The sequence below is a fragment of the Alosa pseudoharengus genome, unplaced genomic scaffold, assembly GCF_046254945.1.
Source record: "Alosa pseudoharengus isolate Yale_2024_CS ecotype anadromous, Long Island Sound unplaced genomic scaffold, YU_APseudo_1.1 YU_APseudo_1.1_scf_22, whole genome shotgun sequence".
Classification (NCBI taxonomy): domain Eukaryota; kingdom Metazoa; phylum Chordata; class Actinopteri; order Clupeiformes; family Clupeidae; genus Alosa; species Alosa pseudoharengus.
Window position 1 is genome coordinate 20,770,725 of NW_027468680.1, and position 20,611 is coordinate 20,791,335.

At 46.6% G+C, this 20,611-nt stretch overlaps 2 protein-coding genes across 3 annotated transcripts in view; both read left to right on the plus strand.

Annotated features, from left to right (window-relative positions):
* The first annotated feature begins 528 nt into the window (after positions 1-528).
* LOC143139347 (synaptotagmin-14-like) lies at positions 529-9,183 on the plus strand. Of its 2 annotated transcripts, XM_076299947.1 has the most exons (3): positions 529-733; positions 8,351-8,524; positions 9,110-9,183. In XM_076299947.1, exons 1-3 carry the CDS (start codon positions 721-723, stop codon positions 9,154-9,156), a joined length of 234 nt encoding a protein of 77 aa, XP_076156062.1. In that variant the 5' UTR covers positions 529-720; the 3' UTR covers positions 9,157-9,183. The 2 variants fall into 2 exon arrangements, 1 of the variants encoding a protein (XP_076156062.1); XR_012990388.1 differs by lacking the exons at positions 529-733; positions 9,110-9,183 and adding an exon at positions 3,535-3,614 and having other exon boundaries at positions 8,351-8,517.
* A 572-nt stretch (positions 9,184-9,755) lies between these two features.
* Positions 9,756-20,611, plus strand: part of LOC143139587 (synaptotagmin-16-like) — a 13,640-nt gene continuing 2,784 nt past the window's right edge. The window contains exons 1-4 of the mRNA XM_076300162.1: positions 9,756-10,145; positions 14,694-14,909; positions 17,233-17,648; positions 19,271-19,720. Coding sequence (XP_076156277.1) covers positions 9,776-10,145; positions 14,694-14,909; positions 17,233-17,648; positions 19,271-19,720 — 1,452 coding nt within the window. The 5' untranslated portion in view covers positions 9,756-9,775. The remainder of the gene's footprint in view (positions 10,146-14,693; positions 14,910-17,232; positions 17,649-19,270; positions 19,721-20,611) is intronic.

A 20,611-nucleotide genomic window follows, 5' to 3' on the forward strand; every position in this document is an offset into this window, starting at 1 on the left:
CATATAACAGGTAGCCTATTTTTACCAAGTTAGCCTAAGACTATGATGCGAGCTTCTGGGTAGCCTACTCATATTAGCCTAGGAGCTAAGACTAGGCTTCATTGAATAATGACCATCGAAATTTAAGACTAATTTCGATATTTGTATTTTGATGTTTTGAAACCGATTAGAAAAACGGAGAACGACTTGATTCTCGTTTTTCGATTTTGTATTTTAAAACGGAAATCAAATAATCCCTCGTTTTTTGTTTTGTTAATTTTCATTTCAGAAACGGAAATCGATTGGCCAGAAGATCCACTGACCCAGGACGGTAGCAAATACGAAGTTAAAATGAATCGATACAGGAAAACATTACAATGAAATGTCTGCTGGTCCTCCTCACTGTTTTACACAACACTGGGATGCGCGTAACCGAGCGCCGAATGCGGGAACGCGCAGCGCGTCATAGGGATGTCCGCGTCTCCCGTGATCGCGATACAGCAGAAAAGGGTGGTGGGGGTAGAGAATCCCAACCGTACATCAGTGGCGCCTTGATGATCTGGTGCTGAAGCGAAGAGAAAAACGGAGCGGAAGACGGGCTTAATTCAACGCTGTGCGCGTTCAGCTCAGCGGACCAAATTAGATGCGATGTGAGCTGACAGAAAGGCCCTTAAAGACGCTACTGCCGCTGACTGTTCTCTCAAAGCCCGAATAGAAGCCGTGGACTAAACCGATTCAGCCATGGCCGCTGATAGTGAGTATCCCCGTTGGATTCTGATATCGATTGTCCAGAGATAAAGATGTGCAAATATCTTCAGCACCCCACCCCATCTTCCACAGCCGTTCTTGATGTTGCAGTATCCATAGCTAGGCTACGCAGTAATAAAGATAAGCAATGCGTCCCATCTTTGTATGGCTGCGCATACAGTGGTATCTCTCTAAGTAATATAGCTGCCTTGTGTATGGGTTATGCTACTTTATAATAATTAGTGTTTAAATACAGGTGTAGGAATAATGGTGTCAGTCATATTTTACTCTCTCCAAACTACCCACAATACGCGCGGCTATCGTGTTTGTATCGAGGTTTTCATACAAGTCCATTGGGCTACCCCCTAACTCACGTCTCACATTATTCCACATTGATGAGGCGACCCATTTGAAGGCCAATTGCTTTTGGGAAGGTTCTCAGTTTCAGGCCAGGGCAAGGCCCGTTAAAGCTTTGCACTTTGGTAATGTATGGGCTCTTTCCAAGAACAACCCCAATTTAATTACACCACAAATCTCAGACTAGGTTACTTCTTAAATTAGTTTTACACTCTGTCAGGTAGTGATGGTTGTTTCTTACACAAAGCCCTGCGCCTTTAAACAGCAGGTTCTAAGTTTTGAGGTGGTGGGACATGTAGAAAATGAATCAGCAGATACCGCTGGTGGCAGGATTAGCCATGCCTTTAGGAAGAGTCTGTGACATTCCCTAGATGCATCAGACTCACACCCAGTCCCATGTGAACTCTCACTAATGTCTTTTGCTAAAGAGGGACTCTATTGTCATGGTCCTCCTGTTCCATTTAGGCCACTGCTTATCATTAACCTGGTTCCACACTAGACTTGACTCACAGATTCCTAGCATGGGGGGTCTGATTTTTGAAGCCAAATGTCATTTCAAGGCATAATCAAACAAAAATGCTGGTTGAAACAGATAAGTTTAGCTTTTGTTTCAACTGTGTTACTGGGGCATTCTAAAGGGTCAGATATGACCAGAGGCATAAACATTTCTGGTCTTGCAATAACACGCACAGCGGGAAGAACAGAGACACCTGGTACATGTTACAGTTGAGGAGGCATCATATAGCGATTAATGAATAATAGTGTGTGCTGTTTTGCTGTTTGTGTCTGTGTGTGTGTGTGTGTGTGTGTGTGTGTGTGTGTGTGTGTGTGTGTGTGTGTGTGTGTGTGTGTGTGTGTTGGAGAGAGTGTAACTCATGGTGTGGGCTAAGGTGAGGTCAAGGTAAGGTCAGAGAGATGACACTGTCTGCTAGCACTGAGCTAGCCTTTAGTTACTGTAGGACTGTGTCGCAAGATCTTTCATTTGGACAACCTCTAGTGGTCAGTGTGGTATGTGGACAAGTCACAGGGATAATGGCTGATGAGAAGCTACTCCATGCACTCTAACTCTCATACTTTGCTTGTGGTCGTAACTGAACTGAACTGAACTGAGAAAAGCTTTTCTATACCCTCCGCATCTCTACATTGTAAAGCAATGTGACTCTTGTGCCACTGAGAGGATATATCAATGTGACTGAAATCAGGTGGAAGGGAAGTTCAGGAAACATTCTAGAAGCATAGAGTGAGTTGTCTAAGAGAGGACATAATCCTGGGCTTTTCCTGGGCAATGCCGTCCACATGTGTTTGCACAAGTCATGAGTAGCCCATTTCTTTGTCCTGTGTGCCAGGTCAAGACTCCTTTAGCACTGCTTATTTTGCCATGGAGATGGAGGAAATGGTAACGGCATGTGCCATGTAAAGGAACAATGGCAAAAGTACACACAGTTATGTTTGTGTATGACTGTGAGTGACTGTGGCTCTGGCCATATGTGTGTGCAGACAGAGTGAGGCCCACGGATGGAGAAAGAGAAATAGAGACTGTTTGTGGGTGGAACCATATCGTTTCAACATACTGGCAAAAATTCACCTGTTACAGCCACAGGATTGCATTCAAGCTATAGCATTGACTGAAGTATGGTTATGGTATCATCTACTGTGGAACATACACAACTGGTAAATTATTTTGAATAGCAATAAAAAATACGTCATATTATTTTTAGTGTGATTAGTATGCCTGGTGTGGTAGTTATTGAGGTAGTGTAGAATTTTCTCACTTAGGAAATGCTCCTAGTTTTTCTTGAGAGTTGTTTCATGGTTCCTGTCTCCGGTGATGCATGCACAGACTGCTTCAGTGGTCATAAATTATCATGGTAGTAAAGGCCATTATTGAATGTTTTAGAACTTGTTTATGCTAATATATTAGATGACTTTTATATCTGTTTTCTATAAAGAGATGCCATTTACCGTACCATGGCAGGGTTATTTCTTTTGGTTGCCTACTGGTACTTAAACACTGTACCGATTTGCAAGGCACCTCAGATGAAAGTGTCGGCTAAGTGGACGTGACAGTGTATGACGCCACTGTTCGAAACTGGAGGTGTTTGCCATTGCGTGAGGGTGTAGAGGAGAGCTAGGCGAGATGAGAAGAGCTTGTCTGGGCTGTTTGAGCGAGCGCCCGGGTGGAGTGTAGGCAGTGGCCACGACCAGGGGGCAAATCAAGGCCATCAGGAGCTGCAGGTTGTCATCACCCCCACCCCAAGCCCACTCCTGTAGCGGAGCAGGGTTTCCCCCCTGAGGGGGAGATGAGGGATCCGTCTCTCACAGGATGGGAGGTCCAGTCTGGGCCCAGCGGGAGAGGAAGTGCCCCCGGGAGACTGGAAGAGCTCTGAGCCAACTTCCTGGCTGCCTCTTCTAATCTAGCACTGCTGGTGTGGAATATCAGTTTAGGTAGAAAAGAGACAGCAGAAGAAGGAGCGTTCTGAGCGACGAGAGAAGAGTGGAGTGAGTGAAGGAGGTGAGAGGACCCGTCAAAGGTGAGAGTTTGGATGGAGGGGTGGGAGGAACGTTAAGGGTAATATTGCTAAAGAAGGGAAACAGAATATGGACTCTGCATGTTGGAATCTGGCAGAGAGCAAGGGGGAGACTACACACAGTTTCGCTGTACATGTAATGTTCCAACCGCTCCGGGTGCTTGGTGTGTGTGTGTGTGTGTGTGTGTGTGTGTTTAGTTGTGAATGTGTAGGTCCTTTGGTGTGTGTGTGTGCGTGTGTACTTGTGTGTGTGATAGTTGTTGTTTGTGATTCAGTGAGTGCCTGTTTCTAGCTGATTGCTTAAATTTGACATTGGGATAGTGTCCCATGTTATTTCATTGAAAGTGAACATAAAACATCCTAACTTTGACAAGTTTGGATGAGAACTGTATTGAAATGTATTTTAAGATCATTTAATATTTTGAATGATCACACATTACAATACATTTATATTTGTTACTTTTGGTTATTCCTCGCTGCCATATTGCCATTGGTTAACATCATTGTTTACATCAGGAGGCAGAATCATGGCAGGAGCATGAGATGTGCAATGTAATGTATAGCATATTAGAGATGTACAATTTAATGTATAGCATATATGATATGTACAATTTAATGTATAGCATATATGAGAGCTGCCTCGGCTCACACACAATACTTTGTCCATTCACTCATTCAGCTCACAACTACTACTGTGTCCATTTAGCCTGGCAAGCCAGACCCACATCAGGATGTTGGGTCTGGGAATACACCATTGCCAGGGCTCAATCCTTGGGGCGGGATAAACGGTTGTCTTTTAAATTCCTTCTGCACGCAATAGGATAGCGCTACAACCACTCAGTGCCGTTCTTTGTTCTTTTCTCAAAGAAAAGCTTAACTCCAAGTATTTAAGAGTCGCGGCCAAAGCTGATTCGAAGGCCGCTGTTCGCCAGCAGCAGCAGCCATCCTCTTTGTTTTCAAGTAGCAGGGAATTCACACGGAACCGTCGCAACTCTGTTAAGCCTGCCCATCGACTCTATACACAATGTGATTGGCCTGACCTGAGTTTGGTTTTCCAGCTCGCAAGCTGTTGCTAGACCACCCTGGCTGCAAATTACATTTGCTGCCGCTTGGGTGCGTCTATATTTCTAGGCTAGTGTCCTCTAATTTGCCTTATTCACCCGGCGGCCAGAACAAGGCTACAGGGTACAGTTTCCATCACACTTCAGTCCAGCAGATGGTGGTAATGCACTCTGTTTGCAAACTACCAAAAGAAAAAAGCCTGCCCTCATTGGCCTGCCCTATGGGCCTTCCAGAGTAACCTTCTTCTTCTTTTTCTTCTTCTAATTCTTCAGTGAGTTTTTTTTTGGCAGTTTGCTAACGGAGTGCATTACCACCATCTGCTGGACTAAAGTGTGATGGCAGGTGTACTCTGTAGCCTCGTTCTGACCGTCGGGTGAATAAGGCGAATACCACTACAAAAACAGAATGACCAATAGATGGTGCTGTGTTTGTCATTTCTATGGATGTCAGGTGGTGGACTTGATTGTCCTGGGCTGTTGTGGCCTGTTTATATAATGTGTTATGTATGTTTTACTTGTCCCTTGTGTTTGTAATATTATGAGTTGTAATGAGATGAGAGGTTCTGTGAAATGTAATCAGCTGACTTCAGAGGACTTCAGAAATGCAGACTTGGTAGTCTTCCTCCTTTGATCAGTAGAGGGCAATATCTGCACGTCAGAGGCAGATTAAAGAAAGAGACAGCGTTTCTGCTGAGGATGCTATGTGGTCTTCACCAGTCTTTTAGCACTCTTTCTCTCTAAGGAAGCCTCAACTGGATAACCCTCCGTTCTCTTTTCTTAACTACTCTTTGTTCATAAACATACTGTTATAAAATAAATGCTGCTTGTTTCATATTCTATATCAGTCTGTAATGTGGTAATAATAATAATAATAATAATAAGAATATAAACAACTATTGTTATTATTATTATTATTATTATTATTATTATTATTATTATTATTAGTAGTAGTAGTATTAATGTAACAAAATTGCAATGGTGGCAGAGAAATAGAGAAATGAGGGAATGAATAAGAAAATAAGAAACAAAAAAAGGATAGTGTTCTGTTTCTAGGGCAACTGAATATATAGTAGCCTACATGCGCATGCTGTATACAGTATCCTTGTTAGTGAGTGCAAACACTGAATAGACCAGTGTCCCTGATTCATTTGTTAATGAGCGTATAAAAGTAAAGGATTGCTTTGAAATGTTGATTGTAAGTCTTGTCGTGATCATGTAGCCCAGAGAGGGAAGGAGAGAAGGTGACAGTCAGAGGCAGACACAGAGAAAGAGAGGTTTGGAGTTATTCAGCAGTACATATAATCCCTCTGAGCTGGAGCTAGGTGTCAAGAAGGCAATAGAGTTCAGCCTGTTACCGTGGTGTGACCTGTTTAACCAATGAAACATGTAGATGCACACACACACACACACACACACACACACACACAAATCATAAGCCTTCAATTTGGCTCTATTTCATGAGTCAACTGTTCTGTATTTTCTGTGTGTTTGTGTGGTGGAGGACATCACTAGCATTGAAATACATTGTAGTAATTGGGTTTTCCTTATTGGCTGCTGACATTCAAAGAGCATGGATTAAACAGGTGCCTTCCAGGGGATGGCGTGTGTGTGTGTGTGTGTGTCTGTGTGTGTCTGTGTCTGTGCGAGTGTGTTCATCTGGAGTCTTATTTTCATTTGTTTGTGTGTGTCTGTGTGGACGAGAGAGATGGAGAGACAGAGAGAGGCAGATTGGGCAGCTCAGAGGAGGTCTGTGATGTGTGTGTGCATTTCCGATCCATCTGTCCTGACCTGGGACAGCGAGATGTTGTGTGTGTGTGTGTGTGTGTGTGTGTGTTTCTCTTTCTGTCTCTCTCTCTCTTTTTCTTTCTTTCTGTTCCTCTGCCCTCTCTCTTTCACATCCTCACGTTTGTGTGGATATTCTGACCTCAGCGGGAGTCCTTGGCCACTCTGAGTGCTACAGAGTCCAGAGAGAAGAGGGCAGTGAGAGAAACATGCGAGTTTGAGAGGGAGAGAGAGAAAGAGAGAGGCCAATTATCTCTATACCAATACTTATGTAAAGTTGATTATTAACATGTTTTACTTGTAGCTTTGGCAACAGTGACTCTACTCATTCATGCCAATAAGGCACCATTTGATTTGATTTTATTTGATTTGAGAGAGAGAGGGGGGGGAGAGAGAGAGAGAGAGAGAGAGAGAGAGACCTTTTGGAGTTCAAGCAAAGCATACGCTAGTCAAAGGACTGTATTCTTACCATTGTGTTCTCTACATGGAGGTGACTCACTCAGACACATTCAACTACTCAAGGCTGTCCTCCATCTGTAGTTCTCTTTCTCTCTCTCTTTCACACATACTGTACATAGCCTACACCCACAACCACTCAGCCATTTAAGTTGTTTTTGTATTTACATAACCCCATTCTCTTTTTATTTCCCTCTCTCTCTCTCTATCACACACACACACACACACACACATGTACCTTAGCCCCTCACCATGAGTTTCACTCTCTCCGACACACACACACACACACACACACACACATGTACCTAAGCCCCTCACCATGAGTTTCACTCTCTCCGACACACACACACACACACACAGACACACAGTTGAGAGCTTTCACTTGACAGCAACAAACTGGCAACGTTGGTCATGTTCATAGGCAGCCAGGCTTCCAGCCAGAAAGCTGGAAAGCTGGAAGCACAAAAGGAAACTGGGAAGTATTGTTTAACATCACAATCACCTGTGCTCATGAGCATAATGCAAATAAACGACTTGATGACTAAAGAAGCGACTTTTTTGCATGGAATATCTACATATCTTTCACGTTGTGGAGACGAATTTCCCACATTGCAGTTTTTCATGAACGCAAATGTGAATAGTGCTGTATGTGAGGGAGAATACACCTTGTTAGTGCCCCGCCCCCCTCCGGCTTTATGATATCACTGAATGAGGCATTGAGCATTAATATTTTGGCTGTGTGTGTGTGTGTGTTCAGATGAATGGTATTCCTGCATGTAATTAATTTGTCTTCCACATATGATACAGTATAATGTCTTTGACCTGCACTATTTCCCCGTTGTGCACTTGTACACCCTAAATCCTTGAATGTTGATGATTCAAAGTGAAGGTAATTCAACTTGTAAAAAATAGTCTAGCAATGTTCTACCTGTCTACCAGATTAGTAATCTGTACATGCAGTGTGTATAGTTAAATGTATTAGGTTTAAGCATTGATGCCCTACACTAAAGTCCTGCCCAATTATGTGTATATGTGTGTGATTCTGTATTGTGTGTGTGTGTGTGTGTGTGTGTGTGTGTGTGTGCTTACCTTTTTATACCCATGTGCTTACATGCATGTATTTTTTGCATATGTGTAAACCTGTGGGCTTGTTTGTGTGTGTGTGTGTATGTGTATGTGTGTGTGTGTGTGTGTGTGTGTGTGTGTGTGTGTGTGTGTGTGTGTGTGTGTGTTGTGTGTGTGTGTGTGTGTGTGTGTGTGCTTACATGTACCTGCATGTGTGTGTGCCTACATGTCCTGCATCCTACGTCTGTGTTTACTTGCTTGTTGTTTATTTATTTATTTATTTCCCTTTTTGCACGTATCCCCCGTGTTGCACGTCAGGCTGCGTGTTGGTGTGGTCTGATGCGTGTGTCTCTGTGTGTCCCCTCTCCCTGGCAGTCACGCCGGAGGCCATCGGCTTCCTGTCGGCCGTGGGCGTCTTTGTGGTCCTGCTGGCCATCCTCTTCCTCTTCATCAACAAGAAGCTGTGCTTCGCCCGCGTCGGGGGCCTGCCCTGCCTGGAACAGTACAGCCGGCGCCGGCGCAAGGAGCGCGGTGTGCACCAGGGCCTGGGTGAGTACAGGGGCCCGGCACTCCACTCGACACACAAGATGGGCGGGAGATGAATTAGGAAAGTGTGCGCTCACATGGACGCACACACGTCAAACACACACAAACACACATACATACATGTATACATACATACATGTATAGATATGTGAATATAATACATTCTAAAAAATCTTTCATACGTTCTTTCTCTCCCCCTCTCTCGCAGACTCAAATACTCAAATACACACACACACACACACACACACACGCACACACACACACACACAAACACACAGGATTATGAGAGTGGAATGTGTATACCTGTGGATGAAGTCAACCTCTTGTGGTTACTTAGTTGCTGTAAGGATGGGCTGTTTTGGCTTGTGTTTCTGTGGCAACACCTTTATTTGCGAGAGCAGTGGGATAACTCTTGATGTTAATTGGTATTCAGTATCCATACACTTGATGAAAGTTAACACTGTTGGATGAGATCATTTTTTATCTTGAGTTGTTAATGTGTACTGCCATTTAAGCCTTATCTTGCCTGTGCTTTTGTTCCTTTGTGGTTTTTTATGTCCTTCCTTCCTTCCTTTCATGACTAAGCAGTGAGGTGTTATTTTGCTCCCCTCGGAAATCTAGTCAGCATCACTTAACTAAAAACTTATTATACTGAATACTCCATGTTCCATGGTAGATAGTCTTAAAATCTTAATGTTGAAATTGTATGAGAGAGAAGAGAAGAGAATTAGGAGTCCTTACGTAAACATGTGTGTGTGTTTCTGTGTGTGAGTGTGTGAGTGTGTGTAGTGTGTGTGATGTGTGATGTGTACAGTGTGTGTCAGGGAGTGTGTTTGCTGCTCCGGTATTTCTAGGTCGGGCAGTTCCTTTAGCAAACAGTCCACTTTGTGTAGCTCAGAGCAGTTCCAGGTAGCACTCAGCTTTTCTGTTTGACATCACAGATAGACCACAGGAGCACAGACTTAGCTACGTGCCGCCCATCCTCTGTGTGGATCTGCTGTTGTACCTGAGCTTCTCTTTCTGGAGTGACTTTGGGTTTGTCAAAGAGATGATGGCAGGCTTGTAGTCACGCTCTTCCTCCTCCTCCTCCTCCTCCTCCTCCTCCTGTTCCTGCTCCTACTGCTCCTTATTCTGCTCCTCCTGCTGCCCTTGTTCCTCCTCTTCCACTTCCGCTTCACTCTGAAGTGACGTCGGGTCATCATGACGTCCTCCTGGGGCCCCAGCTTCCAGGCGTTCTCGGCGCGGCTGGCCGAGATGTCGGAGGCGTTCTCGGCCAGCCTCCTCAGCCTGCGCCAGCCCGCGCCCGCCGAGCCGCGTCCAGAGCCGGACCAGAAGAACCCCTCGGAGCCCGCCGCAGGTTCTGGCTCGGACTACGATGACAATGACAACGACAACGACAACAACACTGATCGCAAAGGAGACCCGGAGAAGGAGGCCGAGGCTACAGGGGCCACAGGGGACAGGCTGCAGGCCCTACAGGCCGAGTTGGCATGCAGGGGCCTGGGCGGCGGGCCACCGTCTGACCCCTCGCCTGACCAGCTGTCCATCATAGCGGAGGAGAGGGAGGACCTGGAGAGCCAGAGGAGCATGGCAAACTCCCGCTGCTGGGACGCACACTCGGCTGGTAAGAACTTCACTGAGGGTCGGCGGAGTTGTGGCGTGTGGCCGGAAATACCTGATAGGGTCTAGTCAGATTTGGTGATGTTTAGCCTGTTGGGATTAGGTTTGTAGACGTGCGCCTGCGCCTACGTGATGCCTTGTGGGCTCCCGGGATGTCTTGGGTGATCGCTGTGCTGTCAGTCAGGAATGTAATTGCGTATTGACAACATTCTGCAAAAATATGAAATTCTTTGATGTCACAAATGTCACAAAATGAAAATGAAATCTAAGTCTCCACCCTCCATCTCTATCACATTGCTGTGTGTGGACAAACATGCAGCCATGGTAGTATTGATATTGAGAAATGTCTATGGTAAGGTTTATTGAAATGTCATGAGTCTGACAAGGTTGTTGAGTTTGGAGAGGTGTGGTTAGATTTTCTGACATCTTGAGATAATGATAGCTTCATCGCCGTAGCCAGGCTTACAACTGGGATGATACAATTGAGACAAGTTGCCTGTTGCATTGTATTGGCTGCTCATTCTGAATACTCCTACATTTGGCCTTCTTCACTTTGTCTGTGAGCACAGCGCTATTGTAGGCAGCATGTTCTGCCTCGTTCCCATCCGCCTCCAGTGAAAACCTTTGAGTTCAGTTACTCTCAGCAGTCATTAGTCAGTCGGCGAGGCGTCGATACTCCCACCTCTCCTCATGAGTTTTAGCGCACAGTAATACGCACGCAAACACATTCACACATGCACACAAATAAACAGCTGCTCATACACACACACACACACACACAGGCACACTTACACAAGCACAACCACAGTTGCTTGTGTTGCTGAGTTGCTCGCACAATAGCAGGAGGTTCTGTGTGTGTGTGTGTGTGTGTGTGTGTGTCGGTGTCTGTGTCTGTGTCTGTGTGTGCACGCGTGTGTGTGTATCAGTGGGGACTAGAAAGTAAACAGTGGAATGTTTGTTTTGGTCTGTCTCTCTGGAGTTTTAATGAGTAAGCTGATATGCAAGGCGGAGCAAGTAGCCGCCTTCAGAAAACACAAAACACACACACACACACACACACACACACACACACACACACACACACACACACACATGCACACACGCACACAAAGATGCAGATTATTATGCGGAAGCACACACACATGCACAGGTGGCTTACCAGACACTCACACACACTGAGTGTTGTGTGTGCTCAGAACCTGATTATTATGCGGCCCCACACACACGCGGGTGCACAAACATTGCTTGTTGGACAAACAGAACACACACACACACACACACACACACACACACACACACACACACACACACACACACACACACACACACACACAGTTCTATTTGATTGCTTGGTCCATCAATCTTGAGAGCTCCCTGTTCTTAGCGGTGTGCTTCTCAAGAGGCCATCTGAAGGAGACACTCTGTATTTCTTCTAAAACACACACACACACACACACACACACACACACACACACACACACACACACACACACACACACACACCTGGAAACCTGGAAAAGTACGGAATTTGATTTTAGTAATTTCCAGGTCTGGATAAGTATGAAAAAAAGAAGGGTGTGGAGAAATATTTGTGTTTCCAGACTATAGCATCTACAGTATAAATCACTTCAGTCAGTCATAATGAACCATTCCTACTGTGGTGTAGCTCAACTATCAGTCCACATCGTCAAGACACAATTATATTGGGGTCCTCAGAACCTGACACTGGAACCAAAACCTAATCGAGAATCGAGAAATAGCTCTGCTATTTTCGGGTTAAACACTGACTTTCAAATAGATTTTGCCTCGATAAAAATGTGCTAAAAATGTGTGACCTTTTCCATAATTTAAGCTAGGGCCCCTAGTTTTGAGGTCAAATTCCCGGTCAAACAACATTTCCTTTTGACATAAAGCACAGTCTGTGAGCTCCGCTTGGTGGAAACAAAACTTTGTGGTTGTATTTATTCATTGAAAACTATATGATGCGCCAGATACATGGCAAAAGTGTTACAGTCTGAAGTTGACGACAGCTGTACGAACTGCCAGCTGGCTCATAGAAAAATGACCCGGCTAAATAGATGAATATTAAGTGTCATTTTTTAATTCACTTCAGTTGTCCATGTGTTTGTTTTCACCAACTTATCCCAAACCAGAAGTGGCCGCAATGTCAAGTATATGGTCAGAAAAATCTACTGAGAAGTTTGGAAATTTGAGTATGGAAAAAGTATGAAATGGAAAATGTGTAGGAACCCTGCACACACGTGTGCGCGTATCACACACACACACACACACACACACACACACACACACACACTGCTGAGAGTGCTTACAATGAATCCTCAACATGGTTGTGTTTCTAGATAGGTCTGTCGTGTTCAATCCTCTGAGACATCTGTATAAAAAAAATATTTTTCCTCTCAAGCTCTCTGTGGTCATGATGGATCGGGACATGTGCGCCCATCCAGCTACAGTGGCTCTCCAGTGGCTCAGGTGCACAAGGAGGGGGGAAGGTGCGGAAATCTCCCAAGACAACCCAACAGAGAGCACATGTGCTCATAGGCAGATGAGAGCAGAAGGAGTGGTGGCCCGCTATCACTGAAGTAGCGCTGGCCTGGCCTGGCACAGGGGATCTGGGTCACATGAAAGGAAAGGCAACCTTGTGCGCAGGTCCATGTGGCAGGGACTGCTGAATGGAAGCCATGCAATATTTATTTTTAGATGATTAACCTTATTTTGTTAGCCGGCGAGGAAAAGAGTCTGTGTTCCTCTCTCACACTCTCTCTCTAACTGTCTCTCTCTTTTACTCTCTCTCTCTCTCCAGCTGGAGCAGTGGCTCCCTTGCCAGCCAAGTGGCAGAGTGCTGAGAGGGAGAGTGTGTGTGTGTGTATGTGTGTGTGTGTGTGTGTGTGTGGGGGGGGGGGTCAGGCTGTGTATTGAGATAGTTGCAGGTGCAGGTCTTTACGTTGCTCTGAGGGTGGTGTTTGTATGTGTGTTTGAGTGTGAATGTGAGGGAGATAGTGATAGAGAGAGAGAGAGAGAGAGAGATTATGATAGTAGGTGGGGTCTCAATGTTACCCAACAATGATGTCTCTGTGTAAGTGCATTAAGCCAAGAAAATGCAGCCTTAAAGCTAAGAAAATGCAGCCTTAAAGCTATGTGTGTGTATCTGGTGTGTCTGTGTGTGTTTGTGTGTGTGTGTGTGTGTGTGTGTGTGTGTGTGTGTCAGAGGACGATGAGTTCCAGCAATCAATCATCTGCAAAAACAGCCCCCTCTGCCCAGTGTTAAGGCTGCCATGGTAACAGATCATTTCTGAGGCACGTTGTGTACATTGAGAAAAAAACCTCCTGAAGGGGTAAAGCAGTGGTTTCCATGGCGATCTCTGAAGCCACACAGTGCGTCTCGGTCTAATTTGACTCGTATGAAAGAGACACAGAAGGATGATTCAGTCTTCCTCGTTGTAACCAACACCCAAGAATGAACAGGAAGAATGAAAGAAAGACTGATAAGCAGGCATTTAAAGATCCGTAACCCTGCTTTGGGTCTCATTAAAGTCCCTAAACGTCTCTGGTTTTGAATATGCTGAAATATGTAGTTGCTGACATCCAGTTCATTCATAACTATGCTTATTTTTAGTGTTTGGGGGACTTTTATGTTGCTGTTCTTTAGATAGGCCTCTTCCTTGCACCTGTCACTCAGACAAGGGGACTCCCAAAGGCATGGAATTTTGAACTGAGATAGTCTTGTGCATTACAAGACCTGTGTTTGCACCTGTTGTGAAGGTATAGAGTGAGGTCATCTGGGAATCTCAGACTATTGAAGTGTTTGGATGATTTTTAGTTCAGATTGCTATATGTATGTTTCTTGCTCTTCTACTAGATCCTTTTAGTCCTCTCAAGATCTACTTTCTGTATCTACCTCTCTTTCTGAGGCTGTGGTTTCAATCCTGCTCTGGGTCTTATTCTGCATCAGTTTCTTCTTTCCATATAACAGAGCCCAGCTTAGCCCAGCTACAGCTGTCTTGTGTGGTGCACTCTCCCATGGCCGATGCTAACACACATTTTACACACTGGTATACACTTTCACTCTCTGACTCAATGACTGTCCTCAAGTTAGTCTCTCTACATCACCTAACTGCATTACACACTATCATACACCATGCAGATGCACTGAGTCTCAACCACCTCTGTGTCCACCACTGGGGCTCTTGTGATACCACCTCTCTCGTGTTGAGAGGTGTTGACCTCTCTCGTAATCTTCCTCTTTATTTTCTCCAGTGATACAGTATCGCCTGACATTTTTTTTGCCTCTTTCCTCTCTCTTGCCTTCTTTGCCTCTCTCTTGCCTTCTTTGCCTCTCTCTTGCATTCTTCTCTCTCCTCCCTTCTCCCCTTGGCTCCTCCACTTCCCCCCAAACCTTCTTCGCCACTAATTCATCCTCTGTCCCTCCCCTGTGCTCCCTGTGTCAACACACACATTTCTGGATGTGTGTATGCGTACTTATTTGCATGTGTGTGTGTGTGTGTGTGTGTGGACGTTGGCTATGTCTGAGCAGTGAACAGCTTTGGCGATGATGGGGAGCAGTCGAGCTCGTCGGATAGCGAGGACGACGTGGCGAAGCAGTTCGAGATCTCCGTTTCGCGCTCGCAGAGCTTCCGCACAGGTGCCCAAGAGGCGGGCAGCGCACAGGGAGCGCCAGGGCGCCAGCACAAGTTCACCCGTCTGCTGTCCGACCAGGAAGAGGGCACCACCGAACCCTCAGACTGTGAGGGTATGCACTGACACACACACACACACACACACACACACACACACACACACACACCTGCATACAGTATATACACAAATGCACACAAACATACAGCACAAGCATTCACACATATCCCAACACAAACACATACAATGACAAATCCTATACAAAAACAAACACAATCACAATAACATGGAAACACACAAACATGAGCTCACAGACATGATTATGTTTGCACAAATGTACATATCAACTATAACGAAATTGCCCACATTTCCACTCAGATGCGTTCACAGAGGAAGTACGTACACTTTAGCCTAGAAATATTTATTTGTTTACAAGTAGGCAGTGGCATCTATATAGTATATATATTCGGGCAGCCGTGGCCTACTGGTTAGCGCTTCGGACCTGTAACCGGAGGGTTGCCGCTTGAACCCCGACCAGTAGGCCACGGCTGAAGTGCCCTTGAGCAAGGCACCTAACCCCTCACTGCTCCCCGAGCGCCGCTGTTGGTGCAGGCAGCTCACTGCGCCGGGATTAGTGTGAGCTTCACCTTACAGTGTGTACACTGTGTGCAGTGTTTCACTAATTCACGGATTGGGATAAATGCAGAGACCAAATTTCCCTCACGGGATCAAAAGAGTATATATACTTATATATATACTTATACTGATCTACCCTCACAAACATGTAGTCTCGCCTCAGAATGACTTTTAGCACTTACTGTAAACAACGCGTAAATACTCTTAATCAAACCTAATCTTATTAATCCACTCCTCATGAACCTACTGCCCCCCCCCCCCCCATGTAAATAATATGACAGCTAGCAGATTAGTGCTCCAGATCAGCTCAGATTAAGCCCACAGATTGGGCTCTTACTGTTCACAACTGGAAATTGAGTGAGTGAGCCCTGTCCAGATGTTTCATTAGGGATGTCCAGTCTACACTCCCAGATGTGGTGTGGTGTGGTGTGGTGAGAGAAATTAGTGGAGATTAACCATTTAAAAGGAGGTCTTGGGCCCATGGGTTGTGTGAGAGATGAGTGACCAGCACTCATCTGTTGCTAAAGGTCATTTGTGTCTTCTCTGAAGCATAAGCTGGTCACTTGCAAAACTAAGTGGATAGGAAAAAATGTCACTAACCAGTAAGGTATTTTCAGCTGTTAAGAGTCTTATAAAAGAAATCAATCCCTCATTCAGCTCATAGTCATGTAATTCTTAATCATAACATAGTCATAGTGATGATGTTTTGTATTTCTCCTGCTGAGCTCAAATGTAGAACATACAGTAATGTGCATGTCAAGCTTGTGTAGGACTTGACCCTGAGGTAATGTGTCATTTGTGTTATTACAGCTGCAGCTAAATTAGCCCCCCCCCCCCCCTAACCCAATCAGGTCGCTTTGTAGGATTCTTCAAGTGAATTTGGTCCTCTCCTCTTGCTGGTTCGATCTCGATCACTTGAACCTAATGAGTCGCCGTGCCCTGTTGCCATGGCTGAGCGTCCTGGCAGTTGCCACGGCAACAGTTCGATTCTGCACTCAGCAGAATCTAATTGGCGGCTGTGGTCGAGCAGAACGCGCTGTTCCTTCAAAGGCCTGTCAATCACAGCAAATGAGGGCCTTTCAAAAGCTACGTGGAGCAGCTCAATGTTAAGTGCAGTCCAATCTGTCAAGGGCTGAATGAAACAGTCGGATGTATGGGCTAAAGGCCCACATTATATGCACAGTGTGACGCATAGTGCTTTTTAGATTATGTGTGATGGGTAAGCGTTCTGTCTATTATTACAAGGGGAGTAGGAAATGCACAATAGCGTGGCCCCATTTTGAGTGTAACTCTGCAACTCCGACTATTTGAAGCTGTTGTGAGTCATATGTGTATCTATATGTTGGATGTATACATGTGATATGTATACAACTGTCCTTGGCATGCATGATATGGTACGATATGTGCATGGGCGGATTATGAACTTTCGGGCCCCTGGGCCCAGATGTATTAAGGGCCCCCCACTTATTGTCGTATATGTGGGAGGGGGGGGTTTGGGGGTCCTCCCCCAGAAAAACTTTAATTTGTTTGATGTGATTTCCTGTATTCTGGTGCATTTTGGAGATGGCCAATACTAAATTCAATCAGATTCATAGCCTACATCCTGATTTGTTGATATTGAGGCAATGATTCCATGCAAAGGCTTGGGCTTCAGGGCCCCCTGACCCCTTGGGCCCCTGGGCCTGGGCCCGGTAGGCCCGTTCAGTAATCCATCCCTGGATATGTGTGTTTGTGTGTGTGTGTATTTATGATTCTGTGACAGTGTGTAAACTCTTTTTCTCTCCAACCATCTCCAACCCCAGATATGGACGCTGTGAGCCAGCGCAGTTTCCGGGACCCGCTGACCTCCAGGCCCGTGTCCCGCTCAGGGGCCGAGGACGCGCGGCCCATCCGTGACCCCCTCCACGCCTGCGGGGACGGAGACAGAGACTCCCTGGGCTCCCAGGAGCCGGTGGAGACACGGGAGGAGGCCGTCACCCCCACTCCCACTCCCACCCCCAGGGAGAGGGGCAGCAGCAGCAGGGCAGGCAGCAGAGCCAGCAGCCGGGCTGGGAGCCGGGCAGAAAGCCAGGCGGGCAGTGGCACGGGCAGCCGGGGAGGCAGTCGACAGGGGCGGCGTAGGACCCCCGACAGCCTGGAGATGGTGGAGTCCATGGCCATGGAGAACCAGGCCTACGATCACGAGGGCACCGACAGCTCCTCCACCTGGAGCCCAGAGGTACCGCTGTGTGTGTGTGAGAGTGTGAGTGTGAGTGTGTGTGTGTGTGTGTGTGTGTGTGTGTGTGTGTCTTTGTGTCTTTGTGTCTGTGTGTGTATAAATGTGTGTTGAGCAGTCAGCTAAACAGACGCTCCAAAGCAAGACATTGCTATGTTTCTTTCCCCATGACAAATTCCTAACTCCCAATTCCTTCACCCCGCTTGGCTCTACACAGATCCTTACTTAACTGTCCACTCACGGGCAGCCAGTGAAGACGGTCACAGTGAGAGACATGGTCATTATGCTCACAGTGCATGACCAGTGGCCTCAGAGGGAGTCATCCATGCCAGGGAACTGATCGATGCTGCAACAGAACACTTTAGTCGAGCAGTCATTATTTTCACATCACATCAATTACAGCAATCACATACCATAGCCACGTCTCTCATGCCTATTTCATGCTTTCTCTCTGTCTAAGTGTCTCTCTTTTTCCTTCTCTGTCTCTATCCCCCTCTCTCTTCTCTTTTCCCTGTCTTCTCTTCTCCATGCCTCTCTGGTCCCTTGCTTCTCCTCTCACTCAGTGCTTTCCCCAGGGTCTGTGTTGTGCTGGGTTAGACTGAGAGCTCAGGTGTCATAAATAGGCATGAGGCACAGAGGAGATGCACAACACCCCCACCCTCACCCTACCCCACCCACACGCACACGCACCCCCGTCGCTGACGGCTGTTGCTAATGGAGACGTTCTTCGATAATGTGTTAGTGTGTCGTCGGGAGCTCTCAGCCCAGTTGGAGAGCTGTCAGAGAGTAGGTTTGTGGTGTCTGTGTGTGTCTGATGATGGTGTGTGTGTGTGTGTATGTTTGTGTGTGTGGGAGAGAGAGAAAGAGAGAGAGAGAGAAAATGTGTGAAAGGGAGGGAGAGAATGACAGGGAAAGGGAGGAAGGGAGGGAGAGAGAAAGACGAGAGTGTATATGTGGACAGACAGTATTGATGTTTTAGCCATTTAATCCACCTTCAGGTATATGCTGGCTGTGTGTGTGTGTGTGTGTGTGTGTGTGTGTGTGTGTGTGTGTGTGTGTGCTAGTGTTGTGTGTGAGAGTGTGTTTGTAATTCTGCAAGCAGGCTCTCATCCTCTGACGTGCAATTGTCACTCTGTCTATCTTATCAGGAGTCTGAGGTTGTCATGGCAACCTCGGCTCATTGTGTGTTCTGTCAACATCGGGCTTCACTGCTCTTTATGTAGTTTCTCTTTCTCCTCAAACACACACACACAAATACACACTCACTCTCACTCACACACACACACAAACACACACACACAAAGACTCAGGGGAGAGAGGAAGGCAAGAGAGCAATGTGTGAACAGAATCTCCAGATTAATGAGATTTTCTACATAGCTCTCATGTGCCATTTGTCTACCTGATGTCTGTTCCGTAATACATACCCACACCCACACACACACACATACACACACACACACACACACACACACACACGTCCATGTAAGTCCTCAGTGTCACTAACCTATTCCATAACCTCCATACCGTAAATATATGTGGTTTACAGTATTTATGAATGTGCAGGTGTGTGTGTGTATGTGTGTGTGTATGAATAACTCTGTCTCTCTCTCTCTACCCCACTCTAGCCAGAGCAGCCGCCTGGGGACCCCCTCTCTGTGTCCCCCCGCATCCCCATCTCCAACTGCGGCGAGCTGGTCGTCGTCCTTGACTACCGGCCCACCTCCGCCAAGCTGCTGGTCACTGTGGTGACGGCGCGCGGCATCCCGGACAAGGCGCGCAGCGGCATGGACTCCTGGCAGGTGCATGCCGTGCTGCTGCCGGCCAAGCGCCAGCGCCACAAGACGGGCGTGCAGCGCGGCTCCAGCCCGCGCTTCGACGACACCTTCCGCTTCGCGCACCTGGAGCCGGGCGAGCTGGCCGCGTCGGCGCTCCGGCTGCGCCTGTACGCACTCGGGCGCATGACCCGCGAGCGCATGATGGGCGAGGCCGTGTACCGCCTCGCCAAGCTCAACGCCGCCACCAACACCGGCGAGACCGAGGTCATCCTCACCCTTGAGCCACGCAGCAACCTGAGGGTGAGCGAGAGGGGGAGGAGGGAGGGGAGGGAGAGAGAGAGCGGTGGTGATGGAGTGAGAGAAAGAGAGAGAGAGTGGTAGTGATGGAGTAAGAGAAGGAGAAAGAGTGAGAGTGAGAGTGGTGGTGATGGAGTGAGAGAAAGAGAGAGAGAGAGAGAGAGAGAGAGAGAGAGAGAGAGAGAGAGAGAGTGGTGGTGATGGAGTGAGAGAAAGAGAGAGAGAGAGAGTGTGGTGGTGATGGAGTGAGAGAAAGAGAGAAAGAGAGAGCGGTGGTGATGGAGTGAGAGAAAGTGAGAGAGAGCAGTGGTGATGGAGTGAAAGCGAGAGAGAGAGAGAGCAGTGGTGATGGAGTGAAAGCGAGAGAGAGAGAGAGAGAGAGAGAGAGAGCAGTGGTGATGGAGTGAGAGAAAGGGAGGGGGAGAGCTGTCGGTGTAAATGAAACCAAAGAGGTGGTGTGCCTTTTGAATCGATAATAAGTGTGAATGTGTTTTATGAATTGACTGTGTGTAGATAACAGCTGTTTGTGAGTGGATGTGCTGCTCCGAAGATTGTAACTTGAATACGGACTCCCTTACTTCCCTTTGTTCATGTTCTTGTATTCTTTATCTCTTTCTTTTCACAACCTCTCTCTCCCTGTTCCATCTTTCTCTGTAATTTCCTGTTTTTGTTATATTCTGCCCTCACATGCTGGTAGAATTGCTGCCAATTACTCTACATTTGTATGAATACGAATACGAGGAAGATAAGTGGATCGTGCTGCTTATGTTAGCTATGCATGCCAAGCCCTTGAACTCGACGACTTTGTAATTATGACTTAGCAAGGGCATTCTGAGGAAACGCAGTACAGTATCACCCCTCTATCTGATCATTCTCTATTTCTCACACACACTC